Source organism: Hemitrygon akajei, chromosome 30 (genome assembly GCF_048418815.1).
Source record: "Hemitrygon akajei chromosome 30, sHemAka1.3, whole genome shotgun sequence".
NCBI lineage: Eukaryota > Metazoa > Chordata > Chondrichthyes > Myliobatiformes > Dasyatidae > Hemitrygon > Hemitrygon akajei.
Genome location: NC_133153.1, coordinates 28,275,614 through 28,291,126, shown reverse-complemented (window position 1 = coordinate 28,291,126; position 15,513 = coordinate 28,275,614). Strand labels below are relative to the sequence as shown.

Below are 15,513 nucleotides of genomic sequence, written 5' to 3'. Positions count from 1 at the left end.
TGAATCCCTAGAATGCTCTGCCACAGACTGTGGTAGAGAGGCTATTTAAGGCAGAACTTGATAGTTTCCTGATCAGTCAGGGCATCAAAGGATATGGCGAGAAGGCAGTGTATGGGGTTGAGTGGGATCTGGGATCAACCATGATGGCATGGCGGAGCAGACTCGATGGCCTAATTCTGTTCCTATGTCTTTTGGTCTTATGGTCTTTTACCAGTTGGTAAGTCAATTGGTCATTGTAAATTTCCCGTGATTAGGTTAGGGTTAAACTGGGGGACTTCTCTTCCTTCCCAGCCCTGAAGAAGGGTCTCAACCTGAAACGTCTTTTCCACGGATGCTGCATGACCTGCAGAGTTCCTCCAGCATTTTGTGTGCGCTGCTTTGGATCTCCAGCAACTGCAGATGTTTTCATGTTTTAAATGGGGGCATCACTGGGCAGAGGGGTCTATTTCATGCTGCAGCTCAATAAACAACTAAATAAATAAACTTACAGCAGAGGAAAGAGACTGAGTTGTAATAGCTGTTACTGACATATAGGGAAACAATTTATACTGAGAGTCAGAGATCTCAAGTAAACCTGGTGTCGCAGGGTTGCGAAGTTCTGATCACAGAGAGTGGCAGAATGGAGCAGTTGGACGAGTCTCCACCTCACAGTGCCGGAGATCTTGGTTCTATCCTGACCTAGGGTACTGTCTGTGTGAAGTTTGCACAAAGTGACCACATTGGTTTTCCCGCAGGTGCCCTGGTTTCCTCCCACATCCCAAAGATGTACAGACTCATAGTTTGATTGGCCACTATAAACTTCCCCTAATTTGCAGGTGAATGACAAAAGCTAAGAGAAGTTGATAAAAAAAATTGTGCCGAGTATATAAAAAAAATTAGATAGACGTCAAGCGATACACAAAAAGTACTGAGTTCCTCCTGCATTTTGTGTGTGTGTGGCTTTGGATCTCCTGCAGGTGCAGCCTTTCTCGTGTTTAGGTAAAGATTAGTATAAATAGTACGTTGATAGACGGCAGAGACTCGAAGGGCCAGAGTGCCTGTATCAGCACTTCATATCTCTACGACCACAGATTTGCTATCCAAGTTAGATTTGCTAATTGTCATGAGCTATTGGATATACGATATAAGACATTTGTTCAGGAAAGTTAACTTACCATCCATAGATCACTTAGCCTGACATTAGGTTTGTCAAATAGTTTTATTCTATACTTCAAGAGAAAAATTAGGCAATATCTTTGAAGCAGACAGCTGGCACAAATTTGTTAAAAAGCTATACTTGACAGAGTTTTTTTCAAGAAGTTAAGAGAGTTCAGCAGATGTACAGTAGCACAGAGAAGATCTTCAATAAAGTGGTTTACACAAAGTTTGTCTTACAGATCTCAGCTTATGTATAGAAATTTGAAGTTTTGTGAGGGTTGTTTGAATTGCAGAGGCTTGAGACTAGTGTACTTCAAAGTCAGAGCTCCTTTGCAATACTTACATATAACTTGGACACAGTAACAAATATTGTAAAATAGTTAAATTCGGATAGATTCATGGAACTGGCACAGAAATGAAAGGTTCAGTATATAGAGGTTATGGCAGGAAAGTAAAACCTTTAACCCAACTAGTAAATGAAAATGATTCAAAAAGCTGTAGATACTGTAAATCTAAAATAAATTGTAGAAAACCTCTTCAGGTCAGGCGAGAAGAGGAAGAGAAAGAGAAGAGGAAGAGAAGAGAGTTCAACTCTCTTCAGAGTTCCTCTGCGGGAAGAGGAAGCGAGTTCAACTTTCAGACTGAAGGAGAGAAGGCAAGCTTGTTAAACTGTAGTGAGTGTAGGGATGGAGGATTACTGTGATGAGGTCAAAATGGAGTGGGCATGGGGTGAAGATATGAACAAGGTTATCTGGTCAGTGAGTGAATGGGAGCAGTTAGACACTGAAACACAGACAAGATAATGTAGGAGCTAAGAAACGTAGAGCAAATCTGTCTCAACTAAGTCCAGGCGGCGCAGTAGCATAGCAGTTCAGAGTAAAGCTATTACAGCGCCTGTGGCCCGGGTTCAATTCCTGCCAGTGTCTGTAAGGAGTTTAAACGTTCTCCTTGTGACCACTTGGGTTTCCCCCGGGTGTTCTGGTTTCCTCCTACATTCCAAAGACATATGGGTTAGTAGGTTAGTTGGTCGCATGGGTGTAACTGGGCGGTACAGGCTTGTTGAGCCAGGAGGATCTGTTACTGTGCTGAATCTCCAAATAAATAAATAAGCAGATAGAACTAACACAAGTTGGTGTTGACCATCATGGAAAGCAAGTGATTATAATACACCATGTCTATTAATTCAGTTTTTCTTCATACACATATCCCATATAAACTTGAACAATGACTTAATTTCTGCCTCAGTCAAGTAATGGACAAAGTCAGTGTTGGGAGGAGGAAAACCAAGGATAGAACACGGCCCATGAATACTATGATGGACACTGATGGGCAGAGAACATGGTGTTCAAAATTTACAAATTCAGCTCCAGGTTGTTATACAGAAGGGCATCTTGAATTTTATCAATAGAAATATACTGTATGGCACAAGGAAATAATGATAAGCTTGGCTGGAATATCAACTACAATGCTCTTGAGAAACTTGTGCAGCTGGAATAGGAATTAAAGCTATTGAAAGTCTCCAATACACACTTCTCCTTCTCCTTTATCATGCCCGGGACAAATATTGTCACAATAAAACCTTGCCTTTGAGTGAAAACAAAAGGGCAGTGGTTTGATTTCTAACTGATTTCCACTGATGAACGTAATCATGGCCTCTACTGAGACTGTGAATGGATTAGTGTGGGGCAAATAACGATAAAATCACACATTACTTATGTGCTCAGTAAAAGACCCTCTCATTTCACCTTCAATGGTAATTGTGGTGTTACACAGGGGGAAATTACATGACCTAATGCAAATTGTAGGCTTCCATTATGTCAATAGGCCTCTTGTGCTACTTTGGCATGAGTGTGAAAACTGCAGATCTCTGCCAACCTCACAGCCCTCCAACTGAGTACAAACCTCTCTTTCACAGAGCCCTGAGGAACAATCATAAACCCCTGACCCAGCCTCTCTCCCTGAAACACCCAGCGCCCCATTCTGCTCACTTCTGCCAGCTCTGTACAAACTGATTCGCCCCCTCCCTGCCCCCATTGACTTGGAGCTAGCAGATGGGCAAGGACAGCCCAACCCAAATCTGGCAGCAGATCAAAGCAGCCTCCTCCAATTGCATTCAGGTAATGGACTGGCAGCAGTTGAAACCAAAGGTTAAGACAGACCAGGTCTGAGCCTAATACCATCAAATGATCAGCACATATTTTCCACTATCCCCACCCACCTGTCCTCCAAACTGTGTTGATCTGATTCATTTGGGCAGTTCTCCAACATGTATCTACTATAATTGCCAAGATCTCAGCTCAGGAATTTCAAAGTTAGTCCAGAAACAACTAATGATGTAGTATGTCACTGATATTCAGTCAGGGCACCATAGATGGTTTTTAATTTACTAAGCAGGAGGATCAAGTTAAAGTGGAAGAAGTAGACTGGACTTCTCCAATCAAATACCACAGTCTCCTTGAGTTCTCCATCCTTGAGGGGACCTGACAGAATGCTGCAGCCAGGCATCTCAATGGTACTATATCACAAGTTCAGTAGGTCTCTCTAATGCTGTAAACACTTTGTTATATACTTCCATGTGAAGGAGGGAAATTAATCAGGTTGTTTACCAAAGTCCACTGAATGCCCAAAGAGCACTGGTAAATAATATTTAATATTCAGCACAGGAACCACACTATGGAGGTAACACAATTCGTGCCCACACCAGCTGTAATCCACTGACTGTGGACTTCTTTCTCAGATTACTGTCGGCTGGTCACCATCTCAGTTGGTTGAAGAGTCTGTTCTGTATTGTATTGCTAAGGATTTATTGAAAACCAAGCTGACAAATAATTACCTAAACAGATCACCAATCACTCAGCTTGCAATTATTTTTATACTTTCACTATGACCCATCTTATATCCTGTGGCCCTACAATTTACAACAGATTCATCTTCAAAATTGCAGAAGTTTGCCAAGGCAACTATAATTTGTTGATGATCTTGATGCTTGTGTCAATGCTGCAGTGATGCTCATGTAATTGTCCATGAACTTGGAGGGTATCAGAGCCAGGTCAAGGGGACCCTGAGGCACTCAGAGCATGTTTTCCATTGTGGACGTAACTGGATCTGGAGAGACAAATAAGGATTTGCCCAGTTTGGATATAGATCAGGAATCTTTGTTTCTGGTGAATTGTGATTCTTTGGGATTCACTCTCCAAGGGCTGCAGATGATGAGTCAATGAATGAATAACTGCTTTCAGAGATAAAGACAGGTTTTGGCCTTTGGGGAGGTTTTATGTTATAGGGAACAAGGAAGAAGTTGGTGCTGAGGATAGTAGTCAGATTTTATTGAATGGCCGAGTAGTTTCAGGGGGCAAATGGGCTTCTCCTGCTGGTCCTACTTAAGTTCAAGTCTATGAATCTGTCTAAGCACTGGAATAGGATCTTGTTAGTGAGACTAAATGGAGGGCTCAGGCAGGGTATGAGTCTGCTACCAGCAGGCACAAGAGAAGAGAAGTGGAGTATTTTGTTCAGTTCTGGTCGCCTCATTATAGGAAGGATGTAGAAGCCTTAGAGATGGCGCCAGGGAGATTTATCAGGATGCTACCTGGATTAGAGAGCACATCTTATGATGATAGAATGTGCGACCTAGGACTTTTGTCTTTGGAGTGAAGGAGGATGAGACGTGAGTTGATAGAGATGCACAAGATGATAAGAGACATGAGTCACATACATAGCCATACAAGTGGGGTATAATTTTAAGATGATTGGCGAAAAGTATAGAGGGACGTTGGAGATAGAATAAATTATTTACTCAATGAGTGAACACCCTGCAGGGGTCATTGTAGAGGCAGATACATTAGAGACATTTAAGAAACTCTTAGATTGGCACATGGATGATAGAAAAATAGAGGGCTATGTAGAAGGGAAGTGTTAAGTTGATCTTAGTGCAGGTTAAAAGGTTGGCACAACATCATGGGCCAAAGGGCCTGCATTGTGCAGTAGTGTTCTATATTCTAAGTCTCATCCTTGATGTTCGAGACTGTTATTCACTTGTCAACCTTATCTGAGGTGAACAGCATCCACCCTGGTTGAGTTCAGTCATTGAAGGTGCGTCCATGCAAATGCCGAGATATGGTCCATTCTCTGACACTGGGAGGTGCTCTGGGAATGCAGGACTTGCAACCCACCACAGATTTGTTGGGTCTTTACTTTCAGCTATGACATGGGAATAAGCAGGATACAAGAATTAGAACATCAAGAGTGACAAAAGGCTGAGCAACACTGCACAGGCGAGGCAGTTGACGCAGATACTGCTTAGCTTGTCTCAAAAGGGAGAGGTACAAGCTGTATTCACAAAGCTTTTTGCTCAGTTCCCATTCGCTATGGTAAGGAATGGCTTTGATCTTCCCGCAATGTTAGCCATCTTACGCAGCTTCTATAACACGCATCACAACTCAGCAACAAAGTTCATCCTCAGAACTCTCGTCAACCTCAGCGGTTAGGTCGATGGGATCATCGTCGTCCTCAGTGCAGTTGTCAGAGTAATAATCTATCTCCTCTGGGCATGGGGGCTCATCGTCTATAAACACATCACTGTGCAAAGAGAGAACAAACAAAAACGTTAGTGTCTTTTACAGTTGGAAACATAAGACGAAAGCAGTTGTGTGAAGTCTCCAGCAAAGCTTCCTACTGGAATTCTGATGAGAATAGTTATAGCTGATTCAATAGCTCCTGTATTTCACAAGGGGATAGTTGGGTGCGTAGCAGCTAAAGGGATGAAAAGCTTAGTGCTCCGTAAGTGGAACAGTTCCACCTTCCAGTTCATTAAGTAGACAGTGTGAAACTAGGCCTGTCTTCATGCTAGGACTGATCTCTTTACATATATAAATAAAAAGCCAGGAGGTAGAGAAGCTCGAAGTCCCAGGCCACCAGGTTCAGTAACAGCTACATTCCTTCAACTCTTCAGTTCCATACAACCCTAAACACCATCTCGGTATATAAACACAATGGTTACTTTGCACTACAATGGGCTTTTTCTCTTTCTTGTATTCCTTGTGTTCTTGCTTTTTTTTGAGTTCTTTCTTGAATAATTTTTGTATAATTTATGATTTTCATGTGAATGTCGTGTTTGTAATGATAATGCCATGTACTTATGATGACGCTGCAAGTGTATATCTCTCTGCATAGGTACAACAGAAAGCAGTGCGCGTTCCTGTATTTTATTTTATAAAATGCATGAACACACATCTAGTTATAGAACAACTTTACAAACACACCCAGCCCTGAGACACGAGGCAAGGTAATTTGATTCCAGACTATTGGTTTACTATACATGACAGAATGCCTCTCAGTGCTTCCCACTCACTGCCCTCTCATTCCCACTTTCCCGACCATGATTCCCCTCTCCCTGCCACCGTTCCACTCTCAGTCCGCAATAGATACCTATATCAGAAATAGGTTTATCATCACATACATATATGTATTGAAATTTGTTTTTTTTTGTGACAGCAGTATAGTGCAGTGCATAAAATTACTACAGTACTGAGCAAAAATATCTACCTATACAGATGTGCCTAAGACTTTTGCACAGTAATCTGAGAAAAGCTCTTTAAACTTGTAATTTCCACTGCCCTTAAATTGCTTTCTTAGTAAGGTTAGCTTTATTTGTACATTGAAATGATCAGAGAAAAACATCTTGTGCATCAAATCAATTCAGCAAGGATTGTGCTGGGCAGTCACAAGTGTTGCCACTCTCCCAGTTTCTCCCACAACTTACTAACCGTAACCGTATGACTGAAAACTGTGAGGAAACTGGAGGCACCCAGAAGAAGCCCATGCGGTCACACAGAGAATCTACAAACTTCTTACAGTGAGCAGCAGGAATCAAACTCAGATCTTACAGCTAGCGAAAACCGTGATACTACTGTGCTGCCTCTAATCCGCACTCTTGCCAATTTTCTGAAGAGAAAGAATGAAAGTTTTGAATTTCTGAAGTCTCCTTTTACTACTCCATTTCTAAACATCTTGCAATCCACTAGTACCTCATAAATTTGCAATGTAAGGAACACAGCAAATAATCTGTACATATTAAGTTCCCACAATCAGCAAAATGATAATCCTGTGATGTCAATTTTGCAGATGAATAACAAACTCCCCTCTGCTTATTTCTCAGTTTTGCTGCTTTGGACATGGCTAGGAGTTTCCAAGCTAATAGCCATTAAATGTTGCCACAGGTCACGAGATGAGACCCAGCCAGCAGATTTAGTTCTAGTGAAGCAGAGACATCAGACCCATGTTCTGCTTGACCTTTTCAGAATAGCGAAGACCACAATAGCCTTTCATTTCTTAAGAGCATCTGGCATTTCCTAACACAGTCGGTGGCCACTTTATTAGTTACACCTGTACTCCTGTTTGTTAATGCAAATATCTAATCAGCCAATCACGTGGCAGCAGCTCAATTCAGAAATGCATGCAGACCATAGAACATTACAGCACAGAAACAGGCCTTTTGGCCCTTGTTGGCTGTGCTGAACCATTTTCCTGCCTAGTCCCACTGACCTGCACCTGGGCCATATCCCTCCAAACCCCTCTCATCCCCTGATGGTCAAGCGGTTCAGTTGTTGTTCAGACCGAAGATCAGAATGGGGACAAAAGATGATTTAAGTGACTTTAGCCATGGAATGAAAAATAGGCTGGTTTAATAGACAATAGGTGCAGGAGTAGGCCATTCGGCCCTTTGAGCCAGCATGGCCATTCAATGTGATCATGGCTGATCATCCACAATCAGTACCCCGTTCCTGCCTTCTCCCCACATCCCTTGACCCCGCTATCTTTAAGAGCTCTATCTAACTCTTTCTTGAAAGCAACCAGAGAATTGGCCTCCACTGCCTTCTGAGGCAGAGCATTCCATAGATCCACAACTCTCTGGGTGAAAAGTTTTTCCTGAACTCCATTTTAAATGACCTATCCCTTATTCTTAAACTGTGGCCTCTGGTTCTGGACTCCCCCAACATCGGGAACATGTTTCCTGTCTCTAGCGTGTCCAATCCCTTAATAATCTTACATATTTCAATCAGATCCCCTCTCATCTTTCCAAATTCCAGTGTATACAAGCCCAGTCACTCCAATCATTCAACATATGACAGTCCTGCCATCCCGGGAATTAACCTCATGAACCTATGCTGCACTCCCTCAATAGCAAGAATGTCCTTCCTCAAATTTGGAGACCAAAACTGAATACAATACTCCAGGTGTGGTCTCACCAGGGCACTGTACAACTGCAGAAGGATCTCTTTGCTCCTATACTCAACTCCCCTTGTTATAAAGGCTAACATGTCATTAGCTTTCTTCACTGCCTGCTGTATCTGCATGCTTACTTTCAGTGACTGATGTACAAGAACACCTAGATCTCGTTGTATTTCCCCTTTTCCTAACTTGACACCATTCAGATAGTAATCTGCCTTCCTGTTCTTGCCACCAAAGTGGATAGCCTCATATTTATCCACATTAAACTGCATCTGCCATGCATCTGCCCACTCACCCAACCTGTCCAGAGTCACCCTGCATTCTCCTAACATCCTCCTCACATTTCACACTGCCACCCAACTTTGTGTCATCTGCAAATTTGCTAATGTTACTTTTAGTCCCTTCATCTAAATCATCAATGTATATTGTAAATAGCTGCGGTCCCAGCACCGAGCCTTGCAGTACCCCACTAGTCACTGCCTGCCATTCTGAAAAGGACCCATTAATCCCTACTCTTTGTTTCCTGTCTCAACCAATTTTCTATCCACGTTAGTACCCTACCCCCAATACCATGTGCTCTAAGGTTAAGTATCTCGGAAACTGCTGTTCTTCTGAGATATTCATGCACAACAGAATCTAGTTTACAGAGAACGGTACGAAAGACAGAAAACATCAATGAACGGCAGTTCTGTGGATGAAAATGCGTTGTTAATGAGAGAGGTCAGGGGAGAATGGTCGGACTGATCCAAGCTGACAGGAAGGCGACATTAACTCAAATAATCACAAGTGGTGCGCAGAAGTGCATCTCTGAATGCACAGTATGCCAAACCTCAAAGTACAGCAGTAGAAGACCACAAACATACAGAACTACACTCCGTGTCCATTTTATTAGTTACTTCCTGTATCTATTGCAGTGGCCTTTGAGTGTATATTCTATGGCTCTTTAGAAAGCGGGGAGATCTCACATTTTCTCGGAAGTTAAACATGACATCCATATTGACTTTAAGTTTGAATCACTTTCTGAGTTCCAGCCCTCTTGAATGGTGATCTCCTCTGGCCAGGATGCTGCAATCCAATGTCCATCTGCTCTAGGAAGTTTGAAGAGAAAGTTCTGATTCAATACCAGAAACACAAGAGATTCTGCAGATGCTGGAAATCCAGAGCAACGCACACACAGAATGCCGGAGGAATTCAGCAGGTCAGTCAGCACCAGTGGAGGGGAATATGCAATCGACGTTTCGGGCAATGAGCCTTCATGGAAGGGAAGGGAGAAGAAGCCAGAATAAGAATGGGGGAGGGAGTGCTGGAGGGGAAAGAATACAAGTTGGCAGCTGACAAGTGAAATCAGATGAGGGAGAAGGTGAGTAGGTGGTGGAATTGGGGGGGGGGGTAATGAAGTGAGAAGTTGGGAGGTCATAGGTGGAAGTGGTAAAGGGCTGAAGTAGAAGGAATCTGATAGAAGAGTGGACCATGGGAGAAAGCAAAGGAGGAGGAGGATACAATATATAAGCTTTTTTAACAGAGGCTTCTGCCTCTCTGAATACAAGTCAACGTTCCAAGTATTAGCTTTGCTTCTCTAGACCTCTGGATGGCTCTAATGCCACTGATGAGGCAGGTGTGACATATGCTGGTGTCACTGATATTACTTAGTACCACATCAAATGTGGGACAGTAAAAGGGGAGAGACGATGGCCAATCATGTTTCCTGTGGGAACATATTAGAGCTGTTCTTTAACAGTTGGAAGAGATACAAGAGCCCTCTACTTTTCCAATTCCATCACCATTGAAGACCATTTTTCCAGAAAATGTACCTCCTGTTCCTCAGACGTTACTAAATATCTTTTATTTGAAAGCCCGTCGTCGACAATTAACGCCTCCCTGCTGTTCTGAACAATTCTGGCCATAACAGATTTGCAATAATAACACAGACATGCAAAGAAACCTAAATACAATGTCTTTCATAACCATGGTAACAGCTCATTGCAACAAGCAGTCAGATTCTGTAGAAGGCTTCCCAGTGTAGGAATACAGGTAACATTGTAATCAGGGACTAAATGAGAGTTGTGGAGGTAATTTTGGCTTTGTGTTCATGTTAAGGGAGTAAAATTGACTTAGGTGCCTGTAATTCTAATTTAAAACAAGAAAGATGTGTAGCCTACAGTTAAATTCCCATCCCTCATATTACACCATTGTCACACTGTGTACTGGAATCTCGTGCTTGTAGTTTTCCTCACACACGATTTGCACGTCACACCCATTTTCCATTACAGCAACTGGCTTAAATATTCACCCTGCACCCTGCACCATTTCAGCCATGCCAAGGAGATGGAAGTTGACTGGAACTGGGCATATTAGAGAGGGTGGAAGCAGAAAGGACAGGGCGGAACAACGTTTACTGAAGGTAACTACTGACCGTGGATGGTAAGTATAGATGACAGGAATACTTAGCACTCAGATTTCCTGGAAGACGTGATGAGTTTACCTCAACTCTGAAAATACTTCTGTCAGCTAGTGATGGAGTATAATATGCCAGTCCAAAATCATTGCGCAGTGGAAACAACGGGGAAAATACAGGCTATCTCCCCTAATTATGGCTATGTTCTATTCTTGGTGCTTCTATCAGAAAGGAGATAGAGGAGCCTTAGGACCCACACCACCACGAGGAACAGTTACTACCCCTCTTAAACCAGAGGGGATCATTTCACTCACCCCAGTACTGAACTGTTCCCACAGCCAATGGACTCACTTTCAAGGACTCTTCATCTCATGTTCTCGATGTTTATTGTTTATTTATTTTTTGTACTTGCACAGTTCGTTGTCCTTTGCTCATTGGCTGTTTGTCCACCTTGTGTGCAGTTTTTTCAACGATTCTGTGGTGCTGCTATGAACTTACTGTGAATTCCCACAAGAAAATTAATCTCAGGGCTGTATGTGGTGACATATATGTACTTTGATAACAAATTTACTTTGAACTTTGCGTGTGTCCAGATTTGCTTGTGTTACGTACCCGTGACACGTGACAGTGGTACCCTTGTCACGTGACTGGGGTTGAAGTTATACTGGACATGAGGTAATGGTGGAGTGATGTCATTTTCCCGCCAGTAGAGGTCATGTGACAGGTTTTTTCTACAGAGTATAAAAGGAAGACCCACCCTGTCAGGTGGGGCAGTTCGTGGCTGGATTTGCCAAGATGACTTCATGTCACTGCGTGATTTAAAGGGATGACGCAGTTTGGTTAAAAATGAAGTTTTATATAATGCCTAAAGTTTAAAAGGTCAGAGCCAACGGTTTCTTTGCTAAGGGAGAGTGAAGAAAAGTTTGGAAAATGGAGATCGAGAAGAATCGATTTTCAATGGATTGACTTCGACCTTGTTTGATCCTCATTCGGAAGGATTTCGTTGACTATTCTCGCTGTTGACCCCTGGGATGACCAGAAAGGGGTTGAGAATAGTGTGGAAGAGAGGTCAGTCACTTTAAGTTGTTATATTTAATAAAATTCGACGTGGGAGTTCGACGCTGGGAATCGAAGGACATCGACGTGGAAGAGAATTTACATTGCTTTAAAAAGTCTCTCCTTTTAAAAGTACCGTGAGCTTTTGAACTGTCGGCATATCGTTCTTTGAACTGTTTTCATTCGGCAATTCGCTTTAGAGAACTGAGTTCTTTTCAATACTGCTTTAAAGACTGTTTGGGACTGCAACGCTATTAAGAACTGTCTGACCAGCTGTCAGCAGCTGAGCTCGGATCATTGTTTGGGTTTGTTTACATTTGAAGGGGGTTTGTTATCAGTGTTTAATAAACGTGTTATTCGTTATAAAACCCCTTGCCTAACTCATCTATATTATTGTTGCCCGAATACGTAACATAATTATGGGGGTACGTCCGGAATTGAATTATTTGAGTTTAATAAGTTTTTTGAATTTTGAATCGGTGTTTTGGTAACGGGGATTGCTCGGTTTTTTTTTGTTTGATTGGCTTGTGTGTGGTATTCGGCAACGATGAATATTGATGAGTTTCTGGATTCGCCAGACGCGGATTTGTTAGCGAAGGCGAAAAAAACTGAAGTCTCTGAACTTGCTAGTCGGTTGCATCTTAAAGGGATTTTGCAAACTACATCAAAAGCTGTAATACAGAGAAAGATCGCATCACTTTTTGTGGCTTCGGGTCATTTTGAAGAATCGATTTTAGAATCGTTTCCAATAAGTAATCTGGAGATGCAGTTGCAAATTGAACAAATGATGTTAGAAAGGTGTAAATTGGAAATTGAACAAAAGCAGAGAGATTTTGAATATGCAATGGCTAAATTAAGGTCTGTAGAACAGTCTGCTGATTCTAAAAAACCGTTTGTTGCTAGCCAAGAAATTAAATTGGTCCCTCCATTTAGTGAAACAGAAGTGGAGAGATATTTTCAACATTTTGAAACTATTGCTCGGATGTCAGAGTGGCCGAAAGATAAATGGTCAGTGTTATTACAGAGTGTAATCAAAGGAAAGGCACGACACGTTTACACAGCTTTAACTGCTGCGCAAGCATTAGATTATGATATTGTGAAAGAAAATATTCTCAAATCGTATGAGTTGGTCCCAGAAGCGTACAGGGAAAGATTCAGGAGTTTGAAAAAGTCTGTGGAAAAGACTTATGTGGAATTTGCCTATGATAAAGCTATGTGTTTTGAGAGATGGGTTTCTTCTAAAAATGTAAATGAGGACTATGAGACTTTGAGAGAGCTGATTTTGATGGAGGAATTTAAAAGAAGCATTCCTGTTGAAGTAAGGACCTACTTAAATGAGAGGGATACTGATAAATTGCAGGACTGTGCTAGATTAGCTGATGAGTATGTTTTAATTCATAAGAATAAATTTCCTCAGGGTAGAATTTTTAAGAGGAAAAATAATATGGAGACTCAAGGTAAATCAGAAATTAAATTAGAGGTTAATGAGAGAGGTAAGGAGGAAGGAAAACCTGTGAAGGAAAGACAGTTTGGTCTTATTTGTAACTATTGTAAGAAGCCTGGCCATGTAATAGCTAACTGTTTCAAATTGAAAAAGAAAGAGAAGGAAGCAGTTCCGGATGCTTGTGTGCAACATACTAAAGCACCTGTAAAGTTACAGGGTTTGGTAAACACAAATGAGGATTTGTTAGAGTCTGACAAAGTTAGAAAGGGATATGATCATTTTATAACTGAAGGGTTTGTATCCTTGAAAGAAGGATCTACTCTGGTGCCAATAAAGATTCTTAGGGATACTGGAGCTTCTCAATCACTGATGTTAGATAGTGTGTTGAAGTTTAATGAAGAGAGTGATACTGGTGAGGTAAATTACATAAGAGGTGTTGGAAGTGATTTTATGCCTGTACGTTTACATGAAGTAAATTTAAAGTCAGGGTTAGTTACAGGATTTGTTAAGGTAGGATTACAGCATAGCTTACCTGTGAAGGGTATTTCTTTATTGTTAGGTAATGACTTGGCAGGTGGACAAGTTTTTCCTGAAGTGCATTTGACAATGGAATCAGAGGAACCAGAGGTGAATTCTAATACAGATTTTTCTTGTGTTGTGACTAGAGCTATGGCTAAAAAAATTGATGTGCAGAATGAGGTTGTTACTCATGACTGTTCAACTCAGGATTCGAGTTTTGAAGATGTGTCGGAGACTTTCTTACCTTCGTTGTTTGAACAAGGTTCTGGGAGTAAGTCTGACTATGAAGATTTATCTCTGTCTCGGAAGGAGATGATAGCAGAGCAGAATAGAGATCCTGAGATTATAAAATTAAGGGAACAAGCTTTACTAGGTAGTGAAATTGAGAAGGTGTCAGTAGGATATTATTTGGAAAAAGGAGTGTTGATGAGGAAATGGAGGTCGCCTACAATTCCTGCAAGTGAGGAATGGAATGTTGTTTACCAGGTGGTTGTTCCTAAAGTTTATCAGAATGAGATTTTGACTTTAGCTCATAGTGTGCCTTTAGGTGGACATCAAGGGGTAAGGAAAACTGTGGACAAGATTTTAAAACATTTTTACTGGCCTGGTTTGAGAAAAGATGTGGCGATGTTTTGTAAGACGTGCCATACTTGTCAAATTGTGGGTAAACCAAATCAGGTTACACCAGTAGCTCCATTACAACCTATTCCAGCATTTGGTGAACCGTTTTCTAAAGTTATTGTAGATTGTGTTGGTCCATTACCAAAGACAAAAACTGGTTATCAGTATTTGTTGACTATCATGTGTACTTCGTCTAGGTTTCCAGAGGCAGTACCACTTAGGAATATAAAAGCTAAAACTGTGACGAAGGCTCTTATAAAATTCTTTACTTATTTTGGATTGCCTAAGGAAATACAAACTGATCAAGGTAGTAATTTTATGTCTGGATTGTTTCAACAGATAGTTTATAAATTGGGAGCTAAGCAAATTACTTCGTCTGCATACCATCCAGAATCGCAAGGTGCCTTGGAGAGGTTTCATTCTACTCTCAAGAATATGATTAGGACATATTGTGTGGAGAATGAAGGTGACTGGGATGAGAGTATAAACTTACTTTTATTTGCAGTGAGGGAATTGGTACAGGAATCTTTAGGTTTTAGTCCATTTGAACTTGTGTTTGGGCATAGAGTTAGAGGACCTTTAGCTTTATTGAAGGAACAGTGGATTAGTAAGGAAGTGCATACTAATTTGTTGGACTATGTTTTGAAATTTAAGGACAGATTACATAAAGCTTGTAGCTTAGCCAAGGAAAATTTAAAGTTGGCTCAGGAGAAAATGAAAACTTGGTATGATAAGGAAGCTAGGATGAGGATGTTTAAGCCTGGAGATAAGGTGTTGGTTTTTTTCCCAGTGCAGACAAATCCTTTACAAGCTAGATTTCATGGACCTTATGAAATTGTGTCTAGAGTTAATGATGTGGATTATGTAATAAAAACTCCAGATCGTAGAAGGTCAACACAACTTTGCCACATAAATATGATTAAACCATATTTTGAGAAACAATCTGATACTGTGACTGTTGTGGTTAGTGAGAATGAGTTGGATTTAACTGGGAACATGATAGATGATTCATCTGACTTTCATTCTAAATCTAACATTGTTTCTGTTAGGTTACCTAATTCGACTATTTTGGAAAATATGGATGAGAAATTAGCACATTTACAGCTAGAGCAGA

General features: G+C 41.3%; 1 protein-coding gene across 3 annotated transcripts in view; it reads right to left on the bottom strand.

The window, feature by feature from the left end:
- Window positions 1-1,179: 1,179 nt before the first annotated feature.
- agbl1 (AGBL carboxypeptidase 1) overlaps window positions 1,180-15,513 on the bottom strand; it is a 249,996-nt gene continuing 235,662 nt past the window's right edge. For 2 of the 3 annotated variants that reach the window (XM_073033207.1, XM_073033206.1), the window contains one exon: window positions 1,180-5,712. In XM_073033207.1, coding sequence (XP_072889308.1) covers window positions 5,574-5,712 — 139 coding nt within the window. In that variant the 3' untranslated portion in view covers window positions 1,180-5,573. The remainder of the gene's footprint in view (window positions 5,713-15,513) is intronic. The other variant, XM_073033209.1, reaches the window with a different exon arrangement.